Here is a 26,922-nt window from a genome sequence, read left to right as displayed (position 1 = left end):
TGCTGCGTGTTCCTGTACTTTGGGAATAGCTTTCCAGAGGGAGGGGGTAAACTTAATGGGCTGATCATTAACTCAGCAAATTGGAGACGGTGCCCCCCCCACTCCAAGTAGAACCCCAAATCATATTCCCTTATGCTTCCTCTCCCTCCTCCTCTCCCTCCAGCCCTGATCCTGACTGAGAGTCAGCAACTCCTTGCTATGGAAAGGGTCTGGACCCTGTTCTCCATTCCCGCTGCTTTCCCCACAGAGTGTTACGGCTTTGGGTGGGGACTTTGTCTTTTTGCAAAAGAGTTTAACACAGCTTGGAGGAGATGAAGCCAGATTGTTCTGGAAGCAGCCAGGAGACCATCCAAACCAAAGCTCAGGCCCAGAGGCCCCCCACAGTGTATTATAGAATATCCCCCCCCAAAATGAGTTTTTTTATAGCCCAGCTGTAGTTACTTTCCAAAGACAGAGAGACCCACACCCTCCACTTCCAGCACAGAATTCCAGGCTTCAGTGGGTCTTCTTCTCACTTAGAGGGTTGGCAGCTTGCCAGAAGAAAGACGTATTCCCCCTTTAATAAAGTTTTAATATATGGAAATGGACAGGTGAAGCTTTTCATGACAGGGAGGTAAATAACATTGGTGTAAGTCAAACTGATGTTAAAGGAAGAGCAGGAGGGCCCAGTTTAAAACTTGGCAAACTCTCTCAAAACATAACACTAGAACAGAGGCCAAATCCACACGCACTCACCATCCGCTTATCTTGCGCAGTCATGGCAGTTGGGTTCATTCCTCTACCATGCTGTGCATCATCACATTCACCCTCCCAGTGCGTCTTTGTGGCGCAATCAGTTCTGCACACGCCACTGAGTAAAGCGTTATAGTGGGCGGTTCCCTCCTCCGTCGTCAGTCTTGACGGCGCACATCATTTCCCCTTTTTTTTTTAAAAAAAAGTTAATTTTGCACTATACCAGTATTTCAGCTTTTAAGAAATGGAAAGGGCCCCTCCCCCTCAACTTTGATTGGCCCATTTTTTGCTCATCACAGACCACTTTCTAACAATTGGCTGGTTGTTATGGCGGGCAAATTTGAAAATAATTTGTCACATTAAAACATTATCCGGAAATCCTGTTGCTCACAAAGTAGGTTTTCTGGTATACTGACCTTTCTTTATTGTGCAAATGCGCTTTGAAAGCCCTTTTTAAAAAAAAAAAAAACAAGGGCCAGGCAAAAACAGATTTCCGCCATTATCACGTGGTATGGAAAGGAGGCGCAATTGTGGTGCGGTGATGGCAGGGAACACACGGAATGGGAAAGTGTGTGAGTATCTGCTTGAACAGTGCCACAGTTGCGAAAAAGGCACGGAAACAAAAAGGAAGTGTGGATTCAGCTACAGTAATAGCCAGCGTTGCTAGATCCCCCTCTATATAAAATGGCGGAGGGGGTCCAGGGTAGGTGGCCTGACATGTAGCGTTTTGGCTATTCGGGGATGATTTTTACTGAAACAGCACTGGGGTGACCTGTTGCTTCTGAGTTTCGCCAAAAATGATGTGACGGACAAGGGACATAGGAGCCTGCATCCCTGGGGTTGCCAGGTATGGCCAGGAAACAGGTGATCAGCCTCCCTGGTGTAATGTAGTCACTTCCAGTTCATTGTGTCAGAGGATGATGCTCTAGCATTCACTCAAAACTCTATAGTTTAACTATAATATTTGCTTTTAAAAAATGAAAGCTAGGGATTCAAACAGTCTGGTAGACACACTTATAATGTTTGTAATATTAAACTGCCAATTTTTTAAAAAACATTAAAAATCAAGGGTAGTACAGGGGAACGGATCTCTGAAATCTGGAGATTAGCTGTAATTCTAGGAGAACTCAGGCCGCACTTGGAAGTTGGCAATCCTAGCTGGAATTAATGCAACATCAGTCGCATCATGGTACCCTGGTGCTCCAGAGCAAGAAGTTTCCCGCCAAAGCAAAAGATCTTGCACTGCTATCTATGCCACCCATCAGACTAAATACAACCCACCTACCATACTCTACAGCCGGTCTGGTGCTTTTAAAACTGTCCTATAATTACAATCCTGTGCAGATAGTCAAAAACAGGGGGAGTGAAAAGTCCCTGGCAGGCTAGCCAGCGTGCATGACTGGTGGACTGCGTTCAGGTTGGTGAGTCAGAACTTGTGCAGGGGGGCTGTTTTGGTAGAGAAAGGGATCCAAGCCTTTGTGGTACTACTCTGTGTAATTAGTCACTTTTGTGGAATAGCGCCCATGTGAGTCTAAGAAGAGTCCTGCTGGATCCTATCAAAAATCTATCTACTCAGCTTCCTATTTCTGATAGTTGTCAACCACATGCTTCTGGGAAGCTTACACGCAAGGCAGCCTTCGCCTATCATTTTCCTTCTGCATCTGGTATTCAGAGGTATACCGCCTCTGCGCATGGAGGCTCCATTTAGCTGTTATGGTTCATAGCTGTCTATGATCTTGTCCTTCCATGATTTTGTCTTTTTGTCATTTATTTTATTGTGAAAGCGTAGAGGTCTCCGGAGACCTGGGCCGTTTCCAGACAGCCCCCCGCCTCGCGAAACGTCGTGCGTCGTCGCGCGTCGTTGCGCAGAAAACGCGAAATATCGCGTTTTCTCGCGCGAGTTTTGCGCGACGTCGCGCAAAACTCGCGTGAGAAAACGCGATATTTCGCGTTTTCTGCGCAACGACGCGCGACGACGCGCGGCGTTTCGCGAGGCGGGGGGCCGTCTGGAAACGGCCCTGCTCAAGGTGGTTACTGAAATTTTATTTAACATTAAAGCAACACAAAACATGGAATCCATCATCAATAATAAAAGCTGTGACCAAACTAGCAAATAAGAGCACCACAAAAGAGTCACAAAACCAGCAGAAATCATAAGACAGTAATGATAAAAGACAGCATTCAAACAGGATAAGGTCCATGGAAACAAACAGAATGGGATAAAACTCCAGTTAAGCTCCTGGGCAAAGAGAGACATTTTAGTCTATTACAAAATCATTTAAATGCCACATAACAGCACGATGATCATTACTTCCACTGGCAGCGAGTCCTGTAAGTTAATTATGCCTTTTTAAAAGTGTTTGCTTTTGCCTACTCCCAATCGATTTCTAACATTGTGAGAGAGGAAGGGAAAAAAAGATGAACAAGGTTCGAAGCCAGTAGCACCTTAAAGACCAAAAAAGAGTTTCCAGTGTCAAGCTCCCTTGTCTAACACTCCCCACGTGAAGCATAACATTATAATTCATTTTATTGAACTTTTATGCCAGTTTTGATTGTGCCAGGAAAATCTCCCGGAAAATATATGGTTTTGCAGGCCTGACCTATACAGACAACTTTGGACACATGTGCCAAACTGCACAGAGAGGCATGCACATGTTTCAGGATCCAGGCAGCAACGGCGCCCAAGGAAACATGTGGCAGGCATGTTAAGGCTGGGCAGAAGATGGTGACTCAGATTTTCCAAGGCTTCTTTCTTCTGCTGCTGCTAACACCAGCAGCTGGTCCGTGAGATGAAAAATAATAATGAAAAGAAAAGCAATCTGGACAATTTGGATTATGTGATAGCCACTAGAAGAGGTAACTTGTAAAGAACAGATGACTTTTAAAATGTTCTCTCTTGTCTGATCAAAAAAAAAAAATTCATGGCATGCTGCTAATCAATAACGGAAACTCCATGTTTCGAGGCAGTATAACCTGATTGCCAGATCCCAAAGGGAAGCGCAGAGTGGGGTGTGTTCTTCATCACGCCCCTTGATGCAAGTTTCCCAGGAGTGCCGCTGCCTTCTCTCGTTGGGGCTTCCTGGATTCTTGCCAGAGTTCCAGAAGTCCCACTGAACATTCTCAGTTTGCTGATCTGTCCTGAAAGATGCCAGGGAGTGAGGAACATTCTGTTGCAGAGGAGGGAAGTGATGCTACACCAACAGTGATGATGGTGACGTGGAAGCTGCCACCCCCCCCCCCAAATCCACCACCTGAGCCCACTGCCTTGTCTTACCTGGCCTTACCACGAAGCTGGCTATGGGTGCCTGCTATGGTTGCCAGTGGACCGGAAAGTTTGGCCTGGCCTGCTCCAAAAAGCAAATCTGATGTGGAGAGATCAGCAGGGGAAAACAGCAGGGAGATCAAAATTATCAGCTGCTACTAGGGCAGGCACACCAAACTGCCTTTCAAGGCACAGCTGCAACAGCTGGATGAGCAGTTGGCCACCATAGCACTAGACTGGATGGTGTCTTCTTGGCCTTACCTAGCAAGGCTGCTGTTATATGCCCTATTGCAGTGGCTTTAAAAGAAGTGCAGGACACATGAAGCTACCTTATACTGAGTCAGTATGATAGACCTTCATGACGGACCTTCATGATGTATGATAGACAGTCAGCTGATAGACCTTACACTGAGTCAGTATAAGGTCTATCAGCATCAGTATTGTCTACTCTGCCTGGCAGTGGCTCCCAGAGTCTCAGGTAGAGGTCTTTCATGTCTCCTCCTACCTAATCCTTTTAACTGGAGATGCTGGAGATTGACTCTGGGTCCTTCCACATGCCAAGTACATGATCCACCACTGAAAGAATGCCCCTCCCTGCTCTTTATCATTTTTATCAACAACTTGGATGAAGGTGAGGTGCAGAAATCCTTATCAAATTTATGTGTGACACAGAACCGGGAGGGATATTAAAAGCCTTAGAAATAAAATTCAAAATGACCTTGATAGGTCAAGATGGGTTGAGATGCATAAAATGATAATCAACATAGACAAAAACAGAGTTCTGCATTTAGGCAAAAAAGAATGAAATGCACAGGGTAAAGGACGGGGAGAATACCTGGCTTGGCAGAAGTACACGTGAAAAGGGTCTTTGGATTGTACTTGATCTCAAGGTGATCATGAGTTTGCATTGTGATGCTGCGGCAAAAAAGGCTAATACATATTCAGGCTAAATGAACAGAAGGATATTATCAGAGTCACAAGATGTAATAGCCCCACTTTACTCCACACGAGTCAGACCTCAGTGGCACATTCTGGGTACCGCACTTTAAAAGGAATATAAGTAGAGAGTTTGAAAAACAAGTCCTGTAAGGAAAGATGGAAGGAACCGTAGAAGAGGAGACCCAGGAGAGACATTATCACTCTTTTCAAACACCCGAAGGCCTGTCACATGGAAGAGGGCAAAGACCTGTTCTCGCCTGCTTCAGTGAGCAAGACTAGATCTTATGGACTTAAGAAAGAAGGTTGACCTTCTTGACCTTTGGTTGACCGGGAGGAGAAATTTGCTAATGGTGACAGCAGTCTAGCAATGGAATCAAGTAGTGGGGAGGGGGTCTCTTTCTCACGGGCAGCCTTGATGCAGAGGCTCAGCATTTGTTGGGAAGGCTCTAACTTTGGGTTTCCTGTACTGAGCAGGGGCTAAGTGGTCTCTATGGCCCCTTATGAATCCTTTCCTCATGGACTTGTTTGCTGAGAAATACCTGCATGTAGCAAAGGATTCTGGGTAGTATTCTAGGCAGGACCAGCTCCAGGCCTTGAGTCTAGCCTATCCCCCCCACACACACACACTAAGCACACTGCTTATAATACCACCTCATCATCTTCTACAACATCCCCTCCACATAGACACGCAGTGTTGGTTTTATCAGCTCTAAAGAGATCCAGAAAGAATCACTGCACTGTTCCCTTGAGTGTCCCTCCAACCAGGAAGAGGGAGATCGTGCCCAGAGACCCGGAGATGTCACCGGCCTCTGGGACAATCTCCTGTTTTCTAGTGGAGAAAGAGGAGCCAAGCATCTCAGGTTGGTGGTGGGTCCTTAGTCAGGTGGTGGTCCTTGGCAGATGCCCCGAAATGCCAGTCCCTGATGCGGGGTCCTAGTGCACGTTTATTTCATGCGTGATCTTCCTGGACAAGCTTCTCAGGCCTGCCTCACTGCTACATTGTGCAAAACAAGAACGAACCTTTAGGTCACACATAACCACATGCGACTGCACACTGCTGGGGTAACTATGGTCTAGTAATCATTGAGGGAAGCTAATCTGTCATTACCAATTTCCTAATGGAGGGATCCCTCAAACGGTTCTGAGACCCCAAGGTTGCTTGAAACATCCGCCTAGAGCCTGCTGTCATGGGGAGGGCGGAATACAAATCTAATAAATTAAATTAAAAATTAAATTAAATGTAGTGTCCTATTGGCATGTGTTGGTTGTTCTGGAACAAGCTCCTTGTCCGTGAGAACGTAAGAGCCAAATTGGCCCCGCTAGGGACATCTGGTGTCCTTAACAGAAGCGCTATGAGGCTGGAGGGTTGTGGGGCAGGGGGAAAGGGTTCTAAATTTAGACTGGGATTGAGGGAGTGTGAAGCAGGCGGGGAGGAGGACAAGGGAGTTGCGGTTAAGTCCCAAAGCTGAGTTTGCATTGATGTGAAGGATATCATTAGAGTTGGCTGTTTATGAGCCATTCGTTAAGAGGGCTGTTTTCTGAGCCAAATAACTGCTTACAGGAGACTTAAGACTGTGCTTGTTTAATTTGGATCTGGGATTCCACCGTTTGCTCAAAGGTCAAGCGTCTTTGCACAAACATTAGATGGTTTTTGGAACATCAAGTGGACATGGAGACATGCCCCCCCCTCCGGAGTCAAGATGGGGCACAGATGGCTGCGTGCGGAAAATGTACAGTTTGTGCCAGTTGGGCACTCTGAACAACTATAGCTGACAAAGGAGTTGTTCAGGTATTGGGGATGTGGGTTTTTTCCCCATTTCAGTAACAGTATGGTTTTCGGGATGTTACCTATTCCATGCATAACCTTTCCCGCATCATGTTTTCAAGACAGGCCTCTCAAGGGATCCCTCCCCATTCTCTAAGGTCTTAAATGGTATGTGTGAAAAGTTAACACAGCTGATTGGAAGGCCCTTCCCAAGAGTGCTTTGGGGACTGCGGGGAGGTATCGCTATCCCTCCCCATGTTTCAGACCAAGTGTATTTATTCTGCACAATGTGCCGATTCTATGTTCAATTCTATATTCTAAACTTTATTCAGTGAGACCCACATTCATTTGTCCACCCCATTCACATATAAACCAGAGTGCAGCAATGAAAGTGTATGCATGTGTGTGTTAGGATACATTCCTAGGGTTGCCAGCTCGGGGATGGGAAATTCCTGGAGATTTGGGGCTGGAGCCTTGGGGCTGGAGGGTGGGGTTTGAGGAAGGAAGGGTCTTCAGCAAGGTATAATGCTATAAAGTCCATCTTCTGAAGCTTCCATTTTCTCCAGAGAAACTGATCTCTGTAGTCTGGATATCAGTTTTAAATCTGGAAGATCTGCAGGCCCCACCTGGAGGTTGGCAACCCTACCTGTTCCTGGGCCCTGTTGCCAGACATGGTCTGGGATTTCCATGTTTGGTACTTGATTTCAAATTGTGTGGGACCCCCGAAGCTCCTCCTCCCCATCATATGCTGTGGTTCTGATATCATTTGGGACCTCATGTGCCTGAGAATTATGTTCTGAGCACAGAACTTCCAGAGCACGACAGTGTTAACAGTATTCCCTGGGACGGATCTGGGAACAGTGAATTGTGTAGACTACAGTTTACTTTTTTTTTTTTAATGAGGTGGGCCTGACTTGCTTTCCCCAAAGCCTTCCCTTGCTAGAACTGAAGGAGAAGCGCCTCTCCCCACGCCACAGTCCCTTACCGAATCAGGTCGCTACGGTACTGTGAAAAGCAGTTCCTTGCAGCTGCTGTGTGGCTGCTGGGAAAGTGAGTTAGGTCTGAGAAGCCTTGACCCAACTTGTTAAAAAATGTAATGTATAGTTTGACCCATAGTTATGCTCCAATCCTCACAGTAAAAGAAGAACATGAGAAGGGGCTTCTGAATTTTCCGCACAGCTGCCCCTTTCAGTCAAGAACATTGATTCAAACTCGAGTCAGGCCCTTCAGCATTGTGGCCTCTGAGACCTGATTCTGTAGGCCGTGTAGACCATATTCATTTTCTCCATGTTTTGAAAGTGTAACTGACAACAGTATTGCTGTATTGTTTTGAGAAAGCAAGAAGATGGAAGTCTCCGTTGGGTTGCCATTTGTTCATTTGTGTGTGTGGGGGGGGGTAGGGCAGCCCCCGCCCACACTCCCAAGTCCCCTATCAACACTCAGTGGAAAAGCAGAGGGGAAATGGAGGGGGGGGGACACAGCAACCCGCAATGCCACAACATCGTTTCCCGATGAAAATCCAAAAATGACATCAACATATTGATTAAATTAGTAGGATCGTGTCCAGGTTTTTTTGGCCAGATAATTACGTTGTAAAATAGCACAAAGCCTGTCTCCGGCCCTCTGATCCTCCTGCTGGTTGCCAGCCAATTGTACATGTGCAACATTTGGAAAGAGGCTTCCAGCATGTGTTACATGCTGGGTGAGGGAGGTGGGGAGGACTTGGGGATCCATGAAAAAAAGAAGCAAAATGGAGGTCCCACGGGTTGCTAAAGTTTGAGAATCACTGTCCCAGTGTGTTTTTTAGTGTCAATGAGAGGTAGTATCTCAATCCTCACACACTGTTTTTCTGTAGAATTTGCTGGAGGGGGAAAAGAGCACATGCAAAGAAATCAAGCCTTTTCTTGATTCTTCTGAATTCTGGAGTATTAAGTAGAAGGGTTCACGGACACTTTCTACAGAAATAGCTGCCTTGGGATGACCAAGTTTGAAGTCTCGTTTATCAAAATTCACAAACGCACCCAAAGAAACTCATGACACATGGATTCCATCTGAGCTTCCACCACCGCCCACTGTGCCTGGTGCTCATAGCCTGCCTGGAAGTTGTGCTGTTAGACTGGGAAGCCCCTGTCATCCCAGAATTGTGTGTGACGAGCTGTCATTTGGTTGGGGTGTGGGCGAATTCAGATGAGAGCTTAGCCAAACAGGAAATCCATGGTTAGGATGTAAACAACCCCTTCCCTTCTCTCCAAAGCTCTTGGGGAGAGCCAGTTTGGAGTAGTGGTTAAGAAGAGCGGCAGGACTCTAATGTGGAGAACCGGGTTTGATTTCCCGTTTCTACACTTGAAGCCAGCTGGGTGACCTTGGGTCAGTCACAGCGTCTTGGAGCTCTCTCAGCCCCACCCACCTCACAGGGTGATTGTTGTGGGGATAATAATAGCATATATTGTATACTTCTCTGAGTGGGCTTTAAGTTGTCCTGATGAAGGGTAGTATATAAATTGAATGTTGTTGTTATTGTCTTTTTTTCTCCTGCAGAGCTAACTGCAGCTTAAGGGATGGGGGATTTATACTGGGAAATTAGATGGAGAATGAAGAGTTAAACAGCCTTTCTCCCCAATTGCCAAATTTCTGGTCTTTAAAGCAGGCATGTGGAGCTGAAAATCAATTTTAAAAAATGAAAAAAGAGGACAGGGGAAATCTGCAGCTAACTAATCATATACTAACTATATACTGTTAAAGGCTATTTATTTACTTCATTTAGAATTTATTGGATTTACAATAATTTATTATATATATATACCTCAACCTTTCTCATTTTCTGACTTAATTACACACACACACACACACCTGCCCAATGAGACATCCTAATCATAGACTTTCCATGTACTTTGAGCTCTGATCAGGTCCAGAATTCATTCCCCTCCTTATCCCAGAATCACGACAGCTCATCTTCCACACTTCTGTGAATACAGAGGCATGGTTTCTTGATCTGACTGTACAACTTCCAGGCATGCTACAAGAATTTGGCAGTGGGCAGCCAATGAGGGCACATCTGGAATCCATGTGGTGTGAATTTCTTTAGGTGCATTTGTGTGTTTGATTCAAAGTGTTCCAAATGTAGCCATCACCAGTCAACATCTGAATCCTGGGAACGCTAGAAAAGTGGTCCTCAGTTCTCATGCATTGGAACCCCGATACCATAAACTTCTTTTGCAAAGGATTTGCTGCTAATGCTTGTATGTGGAGTACAAAGGGGCCATACTGCTTGCCTCTCTTTGCACACATGCTGAGAACAAGAACAGGATGGTGAGTAGAGTTGCCTTTAGCCGGCAAACCTAGGGGGGCTGGGGGGGGGTGGGAATGGACACTCACCAAAACAGCATCCCACCATGACGCTGCAATGACATTTCTCACTGCGTATCCAAAAAGTGATGTCACTGCATCGTGGGACACTCTAGGATTCTCTGAATCTCTACAGTAACACCACCATAGAATTTCAGGGAATCCTAGAGGGTCCCACATCACAGTGACATCACTTCCAGCTGGAAATGATGTCATGGCATTGTGGGATACTGTTTTGGCCCTCCACCTCCCCGCTGCTCATAACAGGGATGGAGTTCTCCCAGCCTCAACAAGTACATGGTAGCCCTAATGATGATGTGAGGTCACTTGGTCCAAAGGATCCGATCTTAGTAAAAACCCCTCGACAGAGAGCGGAGAGACAGGGGTGCTGTAGACCCCACCTGTGAGCAGCACTTGCCTCCAAATCAAGTCCCAGCTGTTCCGCTGCTGCTTCCTGAGCGCTGTGCCACTCCCTCTGCTTCCTCACCTTTCCCTTCCTCTTCTCCTCCTCCCTCGTCTCCAGGTGTCCAGTATTTTGAGTCTATTTCCCCTGGATAGTCCAACAAAATATTGGATTGTCTGGGTGAAAACCGGACACTTGGCAACCTTACTCCCAATACATGCAATCACCATTTCTTCTGAAGGGAGCAGTGTGTGGATCTTCTGCTTCAATACATGTATTCCAGATACTGCATTCATCTCGGGTCTGGTAACTGTGTTCCACAACTGGAAAATATATATATATGTTGCCTGTTTCATAAGTGACAATGATCAGGATTGTGTGTGGCATGTTTGTCCCAAATACAATGACTGAACAGGGCTCACAGAATCATCCAGTCAGTTTGTGTGTGTTGAGGAGTGGAGTACGGGACTGCACCTACTGGTCCGTGCCCTGATCTCGATTCTATCTAGAATTCTACAGGCAGTCGCCTGCCCCTACTCTCAGTCTCCTGCCCTCAATAATTTTAGAAATAAATTGGAGGGGAGGGGAGGTTGTTGATGGCGATGCACTCGAGGAATTTTCCCCCAATCCTTATGGGGAATTCCTACAGCATCATCCGGAAGTGATGTCACATACACCGACCACCCCCCCCCACCTAAAAGTGACATCCTCCACAAACTCTATGGTAAACACCACAGAAATTGGAGGAATTCCAGAGCATCACCCAGAAGTTACTTTCGCCTGAAACCTCCCCATGCACTGCTCCCCACATCTCCTGGCATTAGCCAGCACAGGGCTAGCAACCCTATAATTAGGCTTACTGTGTGCTCACTTTTGGCAGGCAATCTCCCAGGTATTCTGAGTGGCAGCAAGAAGAAATGGGGAGGGAGGCTCCCGCCTAGTCACCAGAACATCATTTTCAGTTACAGCTCAGAAGGGACAATGATAGCCCTAGAAGTCACCTGAAATCACCATAGAGTTGCAATGATTCCTAGAGCTACCATTGACACTTCTGGGTTGTACCCAGAAATGGCAGAGTGATGTCAGTGACAACACACCCACACCCCTCAACTCTCACTAGTGCCTGGCAATCCTACCTGTGGGTCAGTAGCAGAGCACGAGCTTCGTAAGGTCAAGGTCAAGATCTCAGAACTAATCCTCATCTAAATGATCTCAGGAAGCAACGGTTGAGAAAGAGCAGCGAAAGATCATCTAGAACCATCACAGATCACAGTAGAGAGAGGGGGGCAGTTTGCTGAACAAACCACTCAAGCGTCTGCTTTGGTGGTACAATGAGGGAAAGCACCAGTGGTTAACTTGCTCCCAGCCATCAATATCATGGGAGGGGACAGGCTTGGATCTGGCAAGCAGCCACACAGGCCTTAATAATGGGTACACCTGGCTTGAGGCCAAAGAGTACTTTGTATTGGCCCCTCTTGACAGAAATTGGGCAGTTAGCCTCTGAATCCCAGTGCCAGAAGGTAGCATCAAGGGAAGGCCTTCAGCACTCTGCCCTGTTTGGTGGCCCTCCAGGGCAAGTGGTTGGCTTCTCTGTGAAACAGAATGCTGGACTAGAGGCACACTGGTCTGATCCAGCAGCAGGGTTGCCAGGCCCAGACCAGCAACCAGCAGGAGACTGAGGGCCAAGCTACAAGTGACGAATGACACAGGTTGGACACTTGTCAGCTTCCCTCAAGTTTTGATGGGAAATGTAGGCATCCTGGTCTTGCAGCTTGGCTCTCCGACTGCTGTCCAACGGACTTTTCAACTGTTACTTGTCCAACATTCTGCCAAGCTGCCTACATTTCCCATCAAAACTTGAGGGAAGCTGACAAGTGTCCAACCTGTCATTCGTCACTTGTAGTTTGGCCCTGAGAAGGCAAGGATATGGGGGCAGCTGGTGGTGATGGAATGAATTCTCTTCCAGAAAAATATGAAAGTTATGACATGTCTCTCTAGGGATTGCCGAAAACTCTATGGTTTTAAATAGAGTTTTCGGCAATTCCTGGAAAGGTGTGACATCACTGCCAGGTTTTCCCCAGAACTGTTGTCACACAGTCACTGACAGCTTTTTTTTTTTTTTTAATCATCTCCTTGGTTGTTGGAGTGCTGGCAGGCAATGGTTGCACCAGTCGGCGTGTGACAATCTTTTCCAGCTGGCCTCTTCTTATATGCTGGACAGACCAACAGTCTGACTCAGTATACTAAGGCAGATATGCACATCCATACAGGAGCATCTCCCCTGAGACTAGCTAATCAAATTATTTTCACAATAATGGCTTCCTTAAAACGGCCCAGCATGTCCATGAAATTTGGCGCAAGGGCTTTATAATTTGCCGCTCACTCCCTAAGGGTGAAGACAGATATAATGTTTTCAGTGTGGTAGAAATGATCTGAAAGCACATTTAAAGGCATTTGTTTTTTCAGGAAGCACAAGCCTGTCTTCACCCTTAACCATTATGTTAATGGGCTGAATTGTGACGAAGCCATATTGGAATAATATCCATACCAGGCCTTCTGAACACAAATTCAGCCAAGGACTGACAATAAATAACTCCAGAATTAGGCACAGGCTTTGCTGGCAAAAGGACCCAGAACCAGTCCCTGGTACCTCCCGCCAAACGCTTCACTGGAGGAGTGACATTAGGGTTGCCAACCTCCAGGTGGGGCCCAGAGACCTCTCAGAATGACAACTTATCTTTGGACTGCAGAGATCAGTTCGCCTGAAGAAAATGGCTGTTTTGGAGGGTGGACTCTGGCATTATACCCTTGCCACCTTCCCCAGAATACATCCTTAAATCTCCCAGGATTTCCTAATTTGTAGTTGGCAACCCTATGTTGCATACACATTTTCTGTATAAATAGATCGGAGAGAGTTGGAGGGGCGGGCTTGAGGGCAGCAGCCAATCCGAATGAACACAGATGGAGCTGCGTTATACTGTCAGACCCTTCCTCTACCAGGTTCAGTCTTATTTACTTTGGCTGCGACTCTCTAGGGTCTCAAAGCAGGGGTCTTTCATGTCACTAGCTATTTGATCCTTCTAACTGGAGATGCTGGGGATTGAACCTGGAGCCTTCTGCATACAAAACAGATGCTTGATCACTGAGCCACAGCCTCTCCTCCAGGTTGGCAGGACAAATCTGGCTTGGTATAAAACAGCTTAATGCAGCTGCACAGAAGCTCTGTTTTCCCCTTACATCCAGGACACTTCGCTCAAGATAATATTTATATATCACAGTGAGTTCAGAACATCAGTGTTCAAAGCACTTCAGCAATTCAGTATTAGAAACCTCATGTTTCTGCAGAAGGGAAGGAAATGAGAGAGAGAGCAGTTTGCCTAAAAACAGCTATTGAGTTTATGGCAGAGGCAAGATATGGAGCCAAGGCTTCACAGCTCATTTGCATAGTCAGTCCCTTGTTTTGCAAAATCCTGCTTTAATTGAAGTACTTGAGTGAAGATGGGTTTGGGCAATAATCCACTGAACTTTCTTCAAGACACTGGTGTACAAAAGAAGATGCTTTAAAAAATATTTTTTTCTGATTCTTCAGAAGTTAACTTTCAGCCATTTGGGTCCAAAACTGGAAGCCCCTAACTAGTTTATCACATACGTTTTTAATAAGCCGTGCTCTTGTCTGCTTAGCAAAAAATTCCAATTCTTTCCATCATGTCTGAGAAAAGGTTCACTTGCTACATTTTAGTGTGTCAGGGTAAGAACACAGGATAAGAGCCAGGAAAAAAGTGGCAACCAAATTTGGAGTGTGTAAACTTATCTGAAAGCCTACTTATGTATAAACCTGTCTGCCAGTTTAGATGGAATTTAGAGCCCTACTTTGTGTGGTTCTACATTCCAAAATAAGATGGGTGGCAACTAGAGATGGACTTTTCTGTGGTGGCACCTGAGCCACAGAATATCTTCTCTGCAGTGCTTTGCCTGATATTTGCTCAGGTGTTCTTTTAATTGTTTCATAATGCCACCTGCCTTGACCTGAATTGTTTCCCCGTTTTTTAAATCTTGCTAGTTGTGATTTTGTGTCCTCACTTAGAGTCAGAACACACGAGACAAAATACCTAGATTCAACTCGTGTTCTTACCTAAAGGTTTGCCGGGAAGTGTAGGCGTCCTTGCAGCTTAACGTTTAGCATTTACAGTGCAGGCATCCTTGCAGCTTAAAGTTTAGCATTTACAGTGCAGGCGTCCTTGCAGCTTAAAGTTTAGCACTTACAGTGCAGGCATCCTTGCAGCTTAAAGTTTAGCATTTACAGTGCAGGCGTCCTTGCAGCTTAAAGTTTAGCACTTACAGTGCAGGCGTCCTTGCAGCTTAAAGTTTAGCATTTACAGAACAGCGAGGAGGGAAGTGCAGGCATGGGGCGCCTTTCCTCCCACTCTCAAGGTGCATCACGGCATTTTCCCTTCCCCTCACCCGGCCTGGCCCTGCAGAGCGATGCCTGGCTGCTCCGGGAGACTTTAAGCTGCAAGGACCCCCGCACATCCCTCTCTGCTGCTCTGTAAATGCTAAACTTTAAGCTGCAAGGACACCTGCACTTCTCCCTGCTGCTCTGTAAATGCTAAACTTTAAGCTGCAAGGACGCCTACACTTCCCAACAAACCTTTAGGTAAGAGAACACAAGTTGAAACTAGGTATTTCATCTCGTGTGTTTCGACTGTTAGAAAATGGCGTTTATTACAATTTTTTTATTTTAAAAAAATCTGGCTGTTTTTAACTCTGTTGCCTACCCTTTTATTAGTCATTTGATGACATCATTTTTATTCCGAGAATTACTGCTCGTGAGGCTAATATTTTTTGACAACATGGCTAATGAGTAAATAGAAGAAAATGCCTCAGAGCACGTGCAGAGTATATTTTGCTGGCCTGCTGAAAAACCGCAGCCCCTGGAAGAGTCCCTTGGCACCAAAGGGTTCCTGGCTGTTCTGTCCCAGTTCGGAACACCACACTTAATCCCTTTTCCGGCTGGGAGTGTAGTGAGGTGATAGAATTGGCCGGTGACAGGAATGCTGGGTTGATGAATCAGCCACTGCGCTCTGGTTGCCTCATGGAGAGGTGGAATTTGTGCATCTGAATTATTAGGAGGGAGTATTCGCCTGCATACCTATCGATCAAAGTGTATGTTTTTTTGAAAAGGTAACTGTTAAACGAAAAGTGGCGTTGGGCAGGGTGGGAAATAAGAGATCAGTCTGCTGAGGCCTCTTGAAAGGGATCGGGGCCAGCCTGGTGGGCCATAGAGACCTCATTCTTGGTTCTCTGAGAGTCCTATTCATATAGCAGGAGGATAACAGGCATTTTATTTACTCTCAGTAAGTAACGGAGTAGCCTCTGGAGGAAACGAAGGGAAGTCCAGAAAGTTTATTGGAAAAAATTGGAGCACTTTAAGCCAGCAGCTGCAATAATAATGCATTTGTGCAGGCTTTCTCCGGAGCCTCAGACGTTTAACTCTCCGAGATTCCAGCAGTGCACTGACCTGAATTTTATATGTGTAGGGAGGAAGGGGGGAGAATTGGCTCCCCAGAGGTACAACAAGGTTAATCCAGGCAACATTCTGCTTTTTCCCCTTTGCTGAGGCTCCTGTTCCTTTAATAGCCATACAACAGGCAGAAACTCATCTAATCTTTTTTCCTCTCATGGCACAGAGAAAGGCTGAGCACCCTCCGCCTGCCCCCCTTCTCGGGTAGCTGTTAAAGTTATAAGAGCTCTGGGAGGAAACTAGATAGCCAGTCAAAGGAGGCCTGACTTTTAGGAAAAGCAACAGATAACCCACTCCTTCAGGAAACCAGGATTCTGATTGGGCAAGAGTGGCCAGGTATTCTGCTACAGGGGAGCATCTCCCGTCTCCATTGGTCCCTTCACTGCTTGGTGGAGGACTGGGAGCAAAATTCAGGTGGGGGGATCAGGTTTCAGGTGGATCCTAGAGCATCACCCAGATGAAGTGGCGTTACCTCTGGGCTCAGTAGCAAAAATCAGGACTCCATAACTTCACCTCCCTGTATTTTGGAGGGGTTTGCCAGCGGGGGGCTAGCAAGTATGCAACTTGTGAGAGGGCTGGGGGCAGGGACATGGGGGTGCATTTAACGTCACTATGTCACTTCCAGGTAGCTCTGGGAATCTCTGGAAACTCTATGGTAAAACCATATAGGTTCCAAAAATTCCTAGAGCTGCCCTGTCACTTCCAGATTCTACCATGTAGTTCTGTTGAGATTGAACCCTCAAGTAGGCATGGATATTTGACTCCTGAATTATGAGCATCCAAAACAATAACAGCTCTCCTGTAAGCATCTGAAGCTACATTTTATCTCACTTTTTCCTTCCATGAACAGCGCCATAGCAAGGGTTGCCAGCCCCCAGGGCAACTCCTGTTAGGTGGCACCCCACTTACAACATGTGAGTGCACGCTTTGCATGCACACGTTCCTGGAATCACGTAATGACAATAATGTCATCGCGCAGAGCATGGCTGCCCCCGGGAGCACTCCCACAATTCAGGCCACTTGCCTCCTGCCCATTACCTGTCAGCCCTCCGGTGCAGTTGCCCGTGCTACTGCTGGAAAGCCGGGAGTGCGTGGCAGGCCGGCAACCCCATCATCATGGCAGGCGGCCAGGGCGGCATGAGCAGCCTCCCAGCCCTCCTGTGCAGCCACCTGTGCTGCCACTGGAGGGCCAGGAGTGTGTGGCGAGCCAGCGGCCCAATTGGCGTGGCAGGCAGCCAGGGCAGTGCAAGAGGCCTCCCAGACCTCCCGCGCAGCTGCCTGTGCTGCCGCCAGAGGGCCAAGAGCGCACGCTCCTAGCCAGCAACCATGCCTGGTGCCCTGGAGTGACGTGATGACATGGCTGCACTGCCCCAGGAGTGCGCCTGGAAGGTCCATTCCTGTGCCTTCCTCCGAGAATTGTCAGATCCCTTGACTTCCCTGGTGGGAGATTGGGAGGCTGGCACCTATCTCTCTGCGCCCCCCGGTTCCCAGCTTGTGTGATGATGCCACTTCCAGGAAGTGATGTCATCGTGTGGGTCAAAGGGTGGCCTGGGAGCGTTCCTGCACTCACCAAGGGGCTGGATTGGTCCAAATTGGGCTGCTGCAGGTGTGGGAGCATGCCATGCCACCTGGGGTGTGCCACACCACCCGAGGGGGTGCCCTGGGGAGTGTGCCTCCCATTGGCAAAGTAAGTGGGCATGGGGGGGAAGGGTGGGAGCAGGGGATCCCCCACCCTGGGCGGGGGAATGGCACCCCTACTTCCTCCCCCGCTGGTCAGGTAAGTGGAGGTAGGGGGCGGAAGGTGAAAACGGGGGATCCCCTGCCCTCACTGGGGGAATGGGATCCATAGATTTATGCAAATATTTTCATGCAGGAGATTGTCTTATGGGATTTCTGGGCAAAGTGATTCTCAGGAAGGAGATCCCAAAACCTCCACAAGCAACTCAGTCCTCTGCTGAACAGCTATTATCTCACGGAAGTTCTAAGTATACATTTGTGCTTCGTTTGGCCTGCTCTTATCTAATCCGGTTTCCCTTCTCTGCCAGCTTCCTGTTCAGCCTCTGACCATCAGCCAGGGTTTTGGAGCACCCTGTGGCTTTCTTTTCCGCTGCTGTTAGTGATTCCTAACCGCCCAACTTCGGGGAGTGCTGTGGGATCCCTGTCAGGCCTCTGTTTACATTCCTACTGTCCACATCAATGCGATAGGAGCAATATTCTCATTGTGCTTAATAATTCCCTTGGCGTCTCTTTATCCTGTGGCGAAGTGTTGCAAGAGTGGACTTGAAAACCAACCCATTGATTTGGTGCCCGTCCAGTCACAAAGCATTAAGGGAGCCTCTGTGTGTATGCATGAAGTAAGAGAAAAGAGAGATTGTAACATGTATTAATAGGCACAGAATGGATGTGTCTGGAGTTGCCAGCCTGGGGGAGGGCCCCCCGTAATTTCCCAGAATTATAACTGATGTCGGAACGACAGCGATTAGTTCCCTGGGAGAAAATGGCTATTACAGATTGTAGACTATGTGGCATTATACCCACTGAGATCCCTGTGCCCCCCAGGGTCCACCCCCCCCCCAAATCTCCAGGAATTTCCTAAACCATAGTTGGCAACCCTAGAAGCCACCCAGCTGGCTTCAAGTGGAGGAGTGGGGAATCAAACCCAGCTCTCCAGATCAGAGTGCGGGACTCTAATCTGGAGTGCTGGGTTTGATTCCCCCATTCCTTGGGCTAGTCACTCTCTGGAGCTCTCTCAGCCCCACCCACCTCACAGGGTGTTTGTTGTGGGGATAAATTAATAACATACTTTGTAAACCACTGTGAGTGGGCATTAAGTTGTCCCAAAGGGTGGTACATAAATCGAATGTTGTTGTTGTTGTTAGTATTATTAGATGTCTGAACTGCAGAAAAGACCCAAGCCTCATTTCTCTGGAGGCAGTGCAGTCTTACGACACAGGGGCCCTTTTTTACCAATTCCAACATGATCTCATGAGAGTCGTTGTGGTTTAATGGTTAGAATGATGGACAAAGACCACCTGGGGGGTCTCAAACCCCTACTCATGTATGAAGCTCACTGTGTGTGACCTTAGGCCATATATATATATGAAAACGTCGTGAAATAGACTACATCATGGTAATGGGCTTTCAGCTTGGGGCCTGTAGACCCTAGACACCTAGACCCTGGCAAATTCGACTGCTTCCCCAATTTCCCTCCAAGTCCAGGAAGGGAGGAGCAACAAAATGTCTTGTGACAAAGACTCACAACTTCGGGGTGTTTGTATTCATACCCGCAATATGACTTTGTGGGATTTCCAGCTCTGGGCCGAGAAATCCCTGGAGATTCGGGGTGGGGGGTAGAACCTGAGGAGGGCCCAGTTTGGAGAAGGGGAGAGGACTCGTCAGGGATGTGATGCAATAGAGTCCAAAGTTGCCATTTGCTCTGGGTGATCCGATCTCTGTCACTTGTAATTTCAGGAGATCTCCAGCCACCATCTGGAGGACCCTAACTTTGAACCGGTAACCTACAGCCAACTAGGTCTAGTATTTCGCAGGGGGAAGAAAAACCATCAGTTTCTCCATTCTCACTACAGCATCACTGAATTGCAAGCTTTTAGGCTTTCCTCTTCCCAGAGCCATCTTTTTTCTAAATGAACACATCCCCAAAGTTCTAGCCTTTCCTTTCAAGAAAGACTCTCTGACCCTTGATCACTTGGGTTGCCCTTTTCTGCCCGTTTTGTCCCACCACCTTTTGTGCCCCTGCTCTCTTCATCACTGACCTCCCCCTTCTGTTTTTGTCCCCTGCTGCACAGGTCTATTACCATGGGGAGGATGCCAACAGCGATTCCCTTCCAGTTGCTCATCCTATGCCTTGCGGCCTCTCGGGCAGCTCGTGTCCCTCATCCTGCCATCCCCTCCAATGCCACCATTTTCTCTCATGTCTATACCATAAAACTGGCCGGGGACAGCACAGAGGGTGAGGACGAAGATGCCACCCTTGTACCGCAGGAGGCCTTGGGACCCCCTGGCACCTCAAGAGGAGGGGGCCTCTATGAGCACACCCTGGAAGGGTCTGATCAGGAGCATGTGGTTTTCACCCACCGCATCAACCTCCCCCTGCAGAGCTGCGGGTGTTCACCGGGCACAGAGGACACTCAGCAGCTCTTGAGACGGCTGCAGGCTCTGGAGAACGAGGTGCGGGAGCTACGGGACACCTGCCAAGCGGGAGGGGGCTGCTGTTCTGCATCGGCCAATATCCAGGCAAGCACAGGTAAGATCTCGGGGGAGGAAGAAAGGACATGCATACCTGCAGAGCAAAGCACGATAATTATATCTTGGGGCCAAACTAGTTTACAGGACTGTTGCTATTCATGGGGGACCTGTTACCTGTGAATGGCAAAAACTGTGAATACAAGGAGACGGGGGTCATGGTCAGGGCTGGTGCCAGAGTTTCTGAGGCCGGGGGCAGCTTCAGGGCTGTTGCCGCCCCTACGCATGCACGCAAAGCACGTGCGTGCGCCCGGACTGCGTGATGACATCACTGCATGTGACATCATCATGCAGCATGCTGCTGCAAGCTGGCCCCATTGGTGTGGCACGCAGCTGGGATCCTCTGGAAACACCACTGTGCAACATTGTGACTTCACTTCCAGTTGAGTTCAGAAGTGATGTTACATTACTTATGGTTTTACCATAGAAACTGAGGAATTCCTAGAGCATCATGATGACATCAGTTACGGGTACTCAACATCCCCAATCCCCCATATACTCCCGCTGCTTGGCTATGGTTGGCTGGCAACCCTACTTGCGGGGAGAGGGTTAAGCACTCCGTCTACTGCAGCTGGATCAATTAAATCCGCCCTTTCAGACTGAGCTGGAGAAATCAAGCGAGAGGATCTCTTGAAGGGGGAGAAAGAAATACAAGTTGGCGAATGTTCAAATCTAAGAACGAAACTACCTATTTTAGAAATCTGTGGTAGAGACCATATTATTCCAGATTGCAGATGGTGGACTTCCATGGTTGAGCTTTTTCCCCATGTTCAACAAATGAATCTCTCTACACGAGTCATCTGACATGTGAAGAGCACATGTCAGGAGATGCAATGGTAGCCGGGAACGGTAGTTTAAAAAGACAGAGCTGGTAGCAGGGCAAAGGCTTTGCTATACACTGGAGCTGTGTGAAGGGGCTGTGAAATGCCAGAAGGGAAACTTTAGCCCATTATAACGTCTCCAGATCCAAGCCTGGCTCTGGAAGGCAGCTCCAGCCCATTACCATTCCTCGCTGCCTTCTGGTTGCGATCCCACAGATTTAGACTAGAGATATGAACTTGACGGAGTGAAGATGAAATTAAGAAACTGAGCAGGGCTTTTTTTCAGCTGGAATGCGGTGGAACGGAGTTCCGGCACCTCTTGGGAATGGTCACATGGCTGGTGGCCCCGCCCCCTAGTCTCCAGACAGACTAAACTCCCCTCTGTTTGGAGATCAGGGGGCGGGGCCACCGGCCATATGACCATTTTCACTGAGGGCGATTTAAACTTTAAAATACTCCCCCCTTCTTCCAATTGACCCAAAGTGACGTCATTGTGCCGTCCTGGGAGCATGTGTGCACTTTGCGTGTCAGGAGTTGCCACCTGTGCTGGCAACTCACTGAGTTCCACCACCTCTTTTCCCAGAAAAAAGCCCTGCTGAGGAATAATATCTGCCGGCTCTGTCTTTTTAAACTACGCTTCCTGGCTAACATTGATGAACATATGCCTACACTTGAACACATGCCAAGGTGTCTCATGTAGAGACATTGCAAAGGAAAGCTATCATTTCAGAGAAAAGGTTCCAGCCTAGCCTCTTGTGTGACAATGCTACTCCTCAGTGCATAGAATTTTTATCTTAGTATTTTGAAGTGGTACAGTCCAAGAAGGGCTAAATTTCTGAGCCTATCATTCACCCGGAAATAAGAGATGCCAGGACTCCATCATACTTTTGACTCAAAACTTGTCTAAATGGAAAGCAGCATAAAAATATTTTTAAATAAACAAATGAAAGCCCTACTCTTCTTTTGCCTGTCCCCATTTGTCTTGCTCCCTCACCCAGGTCAGACGGATACACGCACCTTATGTTCACACCATGGCTCCTTCGATCTCTCTCGCTGCCTCTGTGACTGTGAACCAGGTTGGGGTGGCCCCACCTGTGCCCAGCCAGCTTGCCCAGGAGGATGTGGCGGCCCACAACGGGGCAAGTGTGTGGACGGGCGTTGCCAATGCCGTTCCGGCTACTCTGGCATCCGATGCGAAGAGCCACCTTCCTGCCCAGATGACTGCAATGACCAAGGACGTTGTGTGGATGGCCATTGCTCCTGCTTTCCGGGATACATTGGCCCTTCCTGTGCTGATCCAGCTTGCCCCCAAGGCTGCCAGGGTCATGGCCAATGTGTGTCAGGACGGTGCATATGTGACCCTGGCTACTCTGGGCCTGACTGTGGGACCCGCGCCTGTCCAAGCAACTGCAACCGACGTGGAGAGTGCCGTGATGGACGCTGTGTGTGTGAACCGGGCTTCACGGGCCCAGCATGTGGCACCAAGTCCTGTCCCAATGACTGTAACCAGAGGGGGCGCTGCTTGAAGGGTGGGGTGTGTTCCTGCCACAAGGGATACACTGGGTCAGACTGTGGGCAGTTGGCTTGTCCAGAGGACTGCAGCGGGCACGGTGACTGCCAGCAAGGGGTATGCCAGTGCCATGATGGTTATTCTGGAGATGACTGTTCTATAGGTAAGTAGAAACATGCGTTATTAAATCGTCTGAATTCACTGTGGTCTAGCTACTTGACTGTTTTAATAATACCCTGAAGGCTGAGGTTCAAACTCTGGCACAGACCTTTGCTGAATTACAGTTCTCTGGCTCTATTACCCTATCTGTGAAATGGGATTACTAAACGCCTGCCTTGATATAAGGGGGAATAACAGAATGTGGGGCCTAAGTGGAGAAGGAGAAGCACTTTACAAACCAAAAGTGATATTAGTGATCATCATAATTCTAATTTTGCTTAGAGCTGTGGATACACTACATTTAAAAAGGCCTCAAATTAAGCACAGACCATTATGCAAATCTAGATTATTTAACTTGTTGCCTAATTTCTTCGTCTTTCGTTAGCTATGAGGAAGGGCATGAAGAGTGCCAGAGAGGTGTTATAACCTAGCCTTCTCCCTAATGTGCTGACTTTCTGCATGCAGGGAATTTGCTTTGTTTGGAGCAGCATTCAACCACATAAGCCACCACCTACAGCTTCAAATGCTAGAGTCCCGACACAGGCCTACTGCCTCAATGAGAACTAGGCCCCAATCCTGCTGACTAGGCTAATATCTCCTAGTAACTCAAACCAGCAAGAAAGTTCTAGGTGAACTCCCTGCCCTGGAAAAGAAGACCAAAACCCCTGAAACTTCAGTGCAGACACTCACGAGAATTTTGCAACCTTAAATGAGAGGATACCTCATTTTCATAAGGAAATGGAGGGAGAGGGGAAGGGCTAATTATATGGTGGATTTCTAGCTTCTTCCTTCAGCAACAAAAACAACATGGCTTTTCTTTGGGAGTCTTCCTTGTTTGTTCAGCTCAAGGAGAGGAAAGAAAGGCCTGTTATCAGCCAAGCCTTTCCTTTCCATGACGCTCTCCTGCACTGTTAGAGGAGAAGAACGACCAGGAGGCTTCCACGAGGATAGACAGAATGAGAGGCAGTGATGTGTAGTGATTAGTGTGCTGGGCCAGGGGGACTTGGGTTCAGTTGTCTATTTGTCTGTGGAATAGGACCCGTCAGAGTGGATGGGAATCTTGGTTCCAATGTCCCAGTCTGTTTGGAAGTTCACCATGGGATCTTGGACCAGCTCCCTCCCTGCCTAATTTGCCTTTTAGTTTAGAAGACAAAAATACGATGTGTGTGTGTGACGTGACAGAGATCTACACAATTATGTTGTGAATGTGGACAGAGAATTTTTCCTCTTTCTCCCACAATCAGGGCCGGATCAAGGGAGGGCAGGGGGGTAGTCTGCCCCCGGTGCTGCCAGAGAGGGGGCGCCGGGCGCAGCTGCCAGCCGGCGGGAGCGCGCCAGCGGCAGTGCGAGCAGCTGACCGGTCGCCCATGCCATTCGCCTGCCCAGCAGGACAGGGAGCGTGTGGCAAGCTGGCTGCTCCCTCAGCCAGGCAGGTGAATGGCACGGAGAGCTGGGAGGCCGCCCGCGCCACTTGCCTGCCTGACTGAGGGGGCAGCCAGCTTGTCGCGTGGGCGGCCTCCCAGCCACCAGCACTGCTGCCGCTCTGCTGGCGGCACGCCACTGCCGGGACCAGGGTTTCTGGCGCCTGTGGTGACCTTGCGACGCGTGCGCAGTGCAGGTGCGCCATGGACTGCGTGATGACGTCATCACACGGTGATGTCATCATGCAGCGCTAGACGGAGGCATTGGCTGGCGGATGGCTGGGGTGGTGGGCGGAGGGTGCTCCACGCTCCACACGCTGCCCCGACAGCGGCTTGTGGCTGCTGCGCCCGCTGGGGTGTGTGTGGCAGCAGCGGTGGCAGCACGGGGCTGGCTGACTGCAGCAGCTGCGTCCCAGCCACGCCAGCTCCGCAGTGCGCACCTCCACCCCCAACACCCCCTTTGGCGCCCCTCCGGTGCCTTCGTGCCCTGAGGCCACCGCCTACCTGGCCTCAATGGGTGCGCCGGCCCTGCGGCACGCCCACCCTGTGTGATGACGTCGCAAAGTGATGTCATAACGCAGCACCGGGAGGATAGCCGAACTTGGGTTGTCCCGGGCACTGGGAACCCTAGATCCGGCCCTGCCCACAATACTAGAACTTAAGGGCCACCCAATGAAATTGATTGGCAGTAAATTCAAGACAGACTAAAGGAAGGGCATTGTCTTACTGTGGGTGCTTGACTTAAAAAGGGGGGGGGAGACATATTTATGAAGGTTAAGTGTTTTGTTGAAATTCAATGGGGTCTCCAAATTCAGCAATAGATTTTGGGTTGCCAACTCTGGATTGGGAAATTCCTGGATATTTTAGGAGTGGAGCCTGGAGAGGTTGGGGTTTGGGGAGGGAAATTACCTCAGCAGGGTATATGCTATCCAGCCTGCCCTCAGTTGTAATACTTGGAGATCTCCAGGGACAACCTGGAAGATGGCAACCCTAGACAGATGGCCAGATGTTGGGGAAGAATCAGCAGGGAGAGGCTGTTGCCTGAATGTGGACTTCCCTGTGGCATCTGAGAGCCCCTGTAGGAAACATGTTGCTGGCCTAGATGAACCACTGGTCTGGTCCAGCAGGGCTAGTGCTACATTGCGCGTTGTGCAAAGAGCATGGAGGGGATACTGGGTATGCTTCCATGAGCTCCTGGGGTGGGGGTTGAAATAAAAAAGCAATTTCCACAAGGTGGAGTTCACAGAACTCTGTTTACACTGTGAACAATAGCATAGTCCTTTGTGGCTTGCATGTTTTCTGCTGTTCCCATGTGTACTATTTCCACTCCAGATTGGACCCATGGCGGTATGAGGAAGAGGTACAGCCTCCCTGCTCCCTGTACTGTTACCCCAAACTGAAATGGTTGGGTTGTGGGGGGAAGTGATTTGGTACATTGAAGAAAACCACATGGTGTCACCTTAAGTCTGTGGCCCCCACTCTGTAGCCTCAATCTTGTGCAAATAGATACTTGAATAAATAGACTGCCAAGAGGCGTAGGGAAGTTTTAGCGTCTGATTTTGACTTACATGTTTCTGCCCTAAACAGAAATTCCATCTATTGGCGTCCGTGTATCCAGTCGAGACGAAACCTCTTTCCGCCTAGAGTGGAGCCGCCCGGAGATATCTGTGGATGGATACGAGATCCACGTGGCATCCAAGGTAACTGTCCATTGTTTGGAACAATGTGCTTCTGATGGCACTGGTGTGTGTGCACGTCCATGTCTATGCGCGCATGTGGAGGTGCTTAGGATCTCTTTGCTCCTAGTTTGTCCAGTTGTCTAGGACAATGTCTGTGTAGGCTATTGGGGTTCACGGAACATATTCTTATATTATACTGAAAGAGCAAGTTTAGGGGAGCATTTGCTTAAATCTTTGAGAGGCATGAATTTTGGGATTCAATGTTCAGTTTTGTCAAGGTTGACACCAGTTGTGGAGGGAGGCAACATACCCTTTAATGGCCCCCTGCAAACTACATCACCACCTATGTATTGTCGAAGGCTTTCACGGCCGGAGAACGATGGTTGTTGGGGGTTTTCCGGGCTGTATTGCCGTGGTCTTGGCATTGTAGTTCCTGACGTTTCGCCAGCAGCTGTGGCTGGCATCTTCAGAGGTGTAGCACCAAAAGGTGGTGCTACACCTCTGAAGATGCCAGCCACAGCTGCTGGCGAAACGTCAGGAACTACAATGCCAAGACCACGGCAATACAGCCCGGAAAACCCCCAACAACCATACATCACCACCTAATTCTCTTCCATGCCATCTCTGCTCTGCCCCCCATCTACCACGGGGAGTCTCTGCCAGAAGGTCTGAAGGGAGCCAAAGAGTATTGTTGCTCGGCTCCCCCTCTCTGACTAGGGCTGCCAAGTTCAGTTTGGGAAATCCCAATGGGGGTGGAGCCTGGGCAGGGTTTGAGGAGGGCAATGACCTCAGTGGAACACAATGCCATAGACTTCACCCTCCAAAGCAGCCATTTTCTCCCGGGGCACTGATCTCTGTCACCTGGAGATCAGTTGCAATTCGGGGAGATCTCCAGGCCCCACCTGAAGATTGGTAACCCTATATCTAACCAAGAAATGGCAGAACCTTCCATTTCCTGATGGGAGTGACTGTGACCCTATGTGGGCCCTCTGCCAGGCTAGGGCCCTTGGCCAGCTCCTTGTCCATGTAAACCCCTTATGCCAGCCCTAACTTTGTCCTCCTCGCTTCATAGTGTAGGAAAATGGGGACATCAGTGGTTAGG

General features: G+C 48.5%; 1 protein-coding gene across 3 annotated transcripts in view; it reads left to right on the top strand.

Annotated features, from left to right (window-relative positions):
* Positions 1–26,922, top strand: part of TNXB (tenascin XB) — a 137,101-nt gene that overhangs the window by 12,077 nt on the left and 98,102 nt on the right. For all 3 annotated transcript variants that reach the window (XM_054978894.1, XM_054978895.1, XM_054978893.1), the window contains exons 2-4: positions 19,774–20,231; positions 22,050–22,724; positions 25,729–25,841. In XM_054978894.1, coding sequence (XP_054834869.1) covers positions 19,784–20,231; positions 22,050–22,724; positions 25,729–25,841 — 1,236 coding nt within the window. In that variant the 5' untranslated portion in view covers positions 19,774–19,783. The remainder of the gene's footprint in view (positions 1–19,773; positions 20,232–22,049; positions 22,725–25,728; positions 25,842–26,922) is intronic.

The sequence above is a fragment of the Eublepharis macularius genome, chromosome 4 (assembly GCF_028583425.1).
Source record: "Eublepharis macularius isolate TG4126 chromosome 4, MPM_Emac_v1.0, whole genome shotgun sequence".
Classification (NCBI taxonomy): domain Eukaryota; kingdom Metazoa; phylum Chordata; class Lepidosauria; order Squamata; family Eublepharidae; genus Eublepharis; species Eublepharis macularius.
This window is presented reverse-complemented; position numbering and strand designations above follow the sequence as displayed.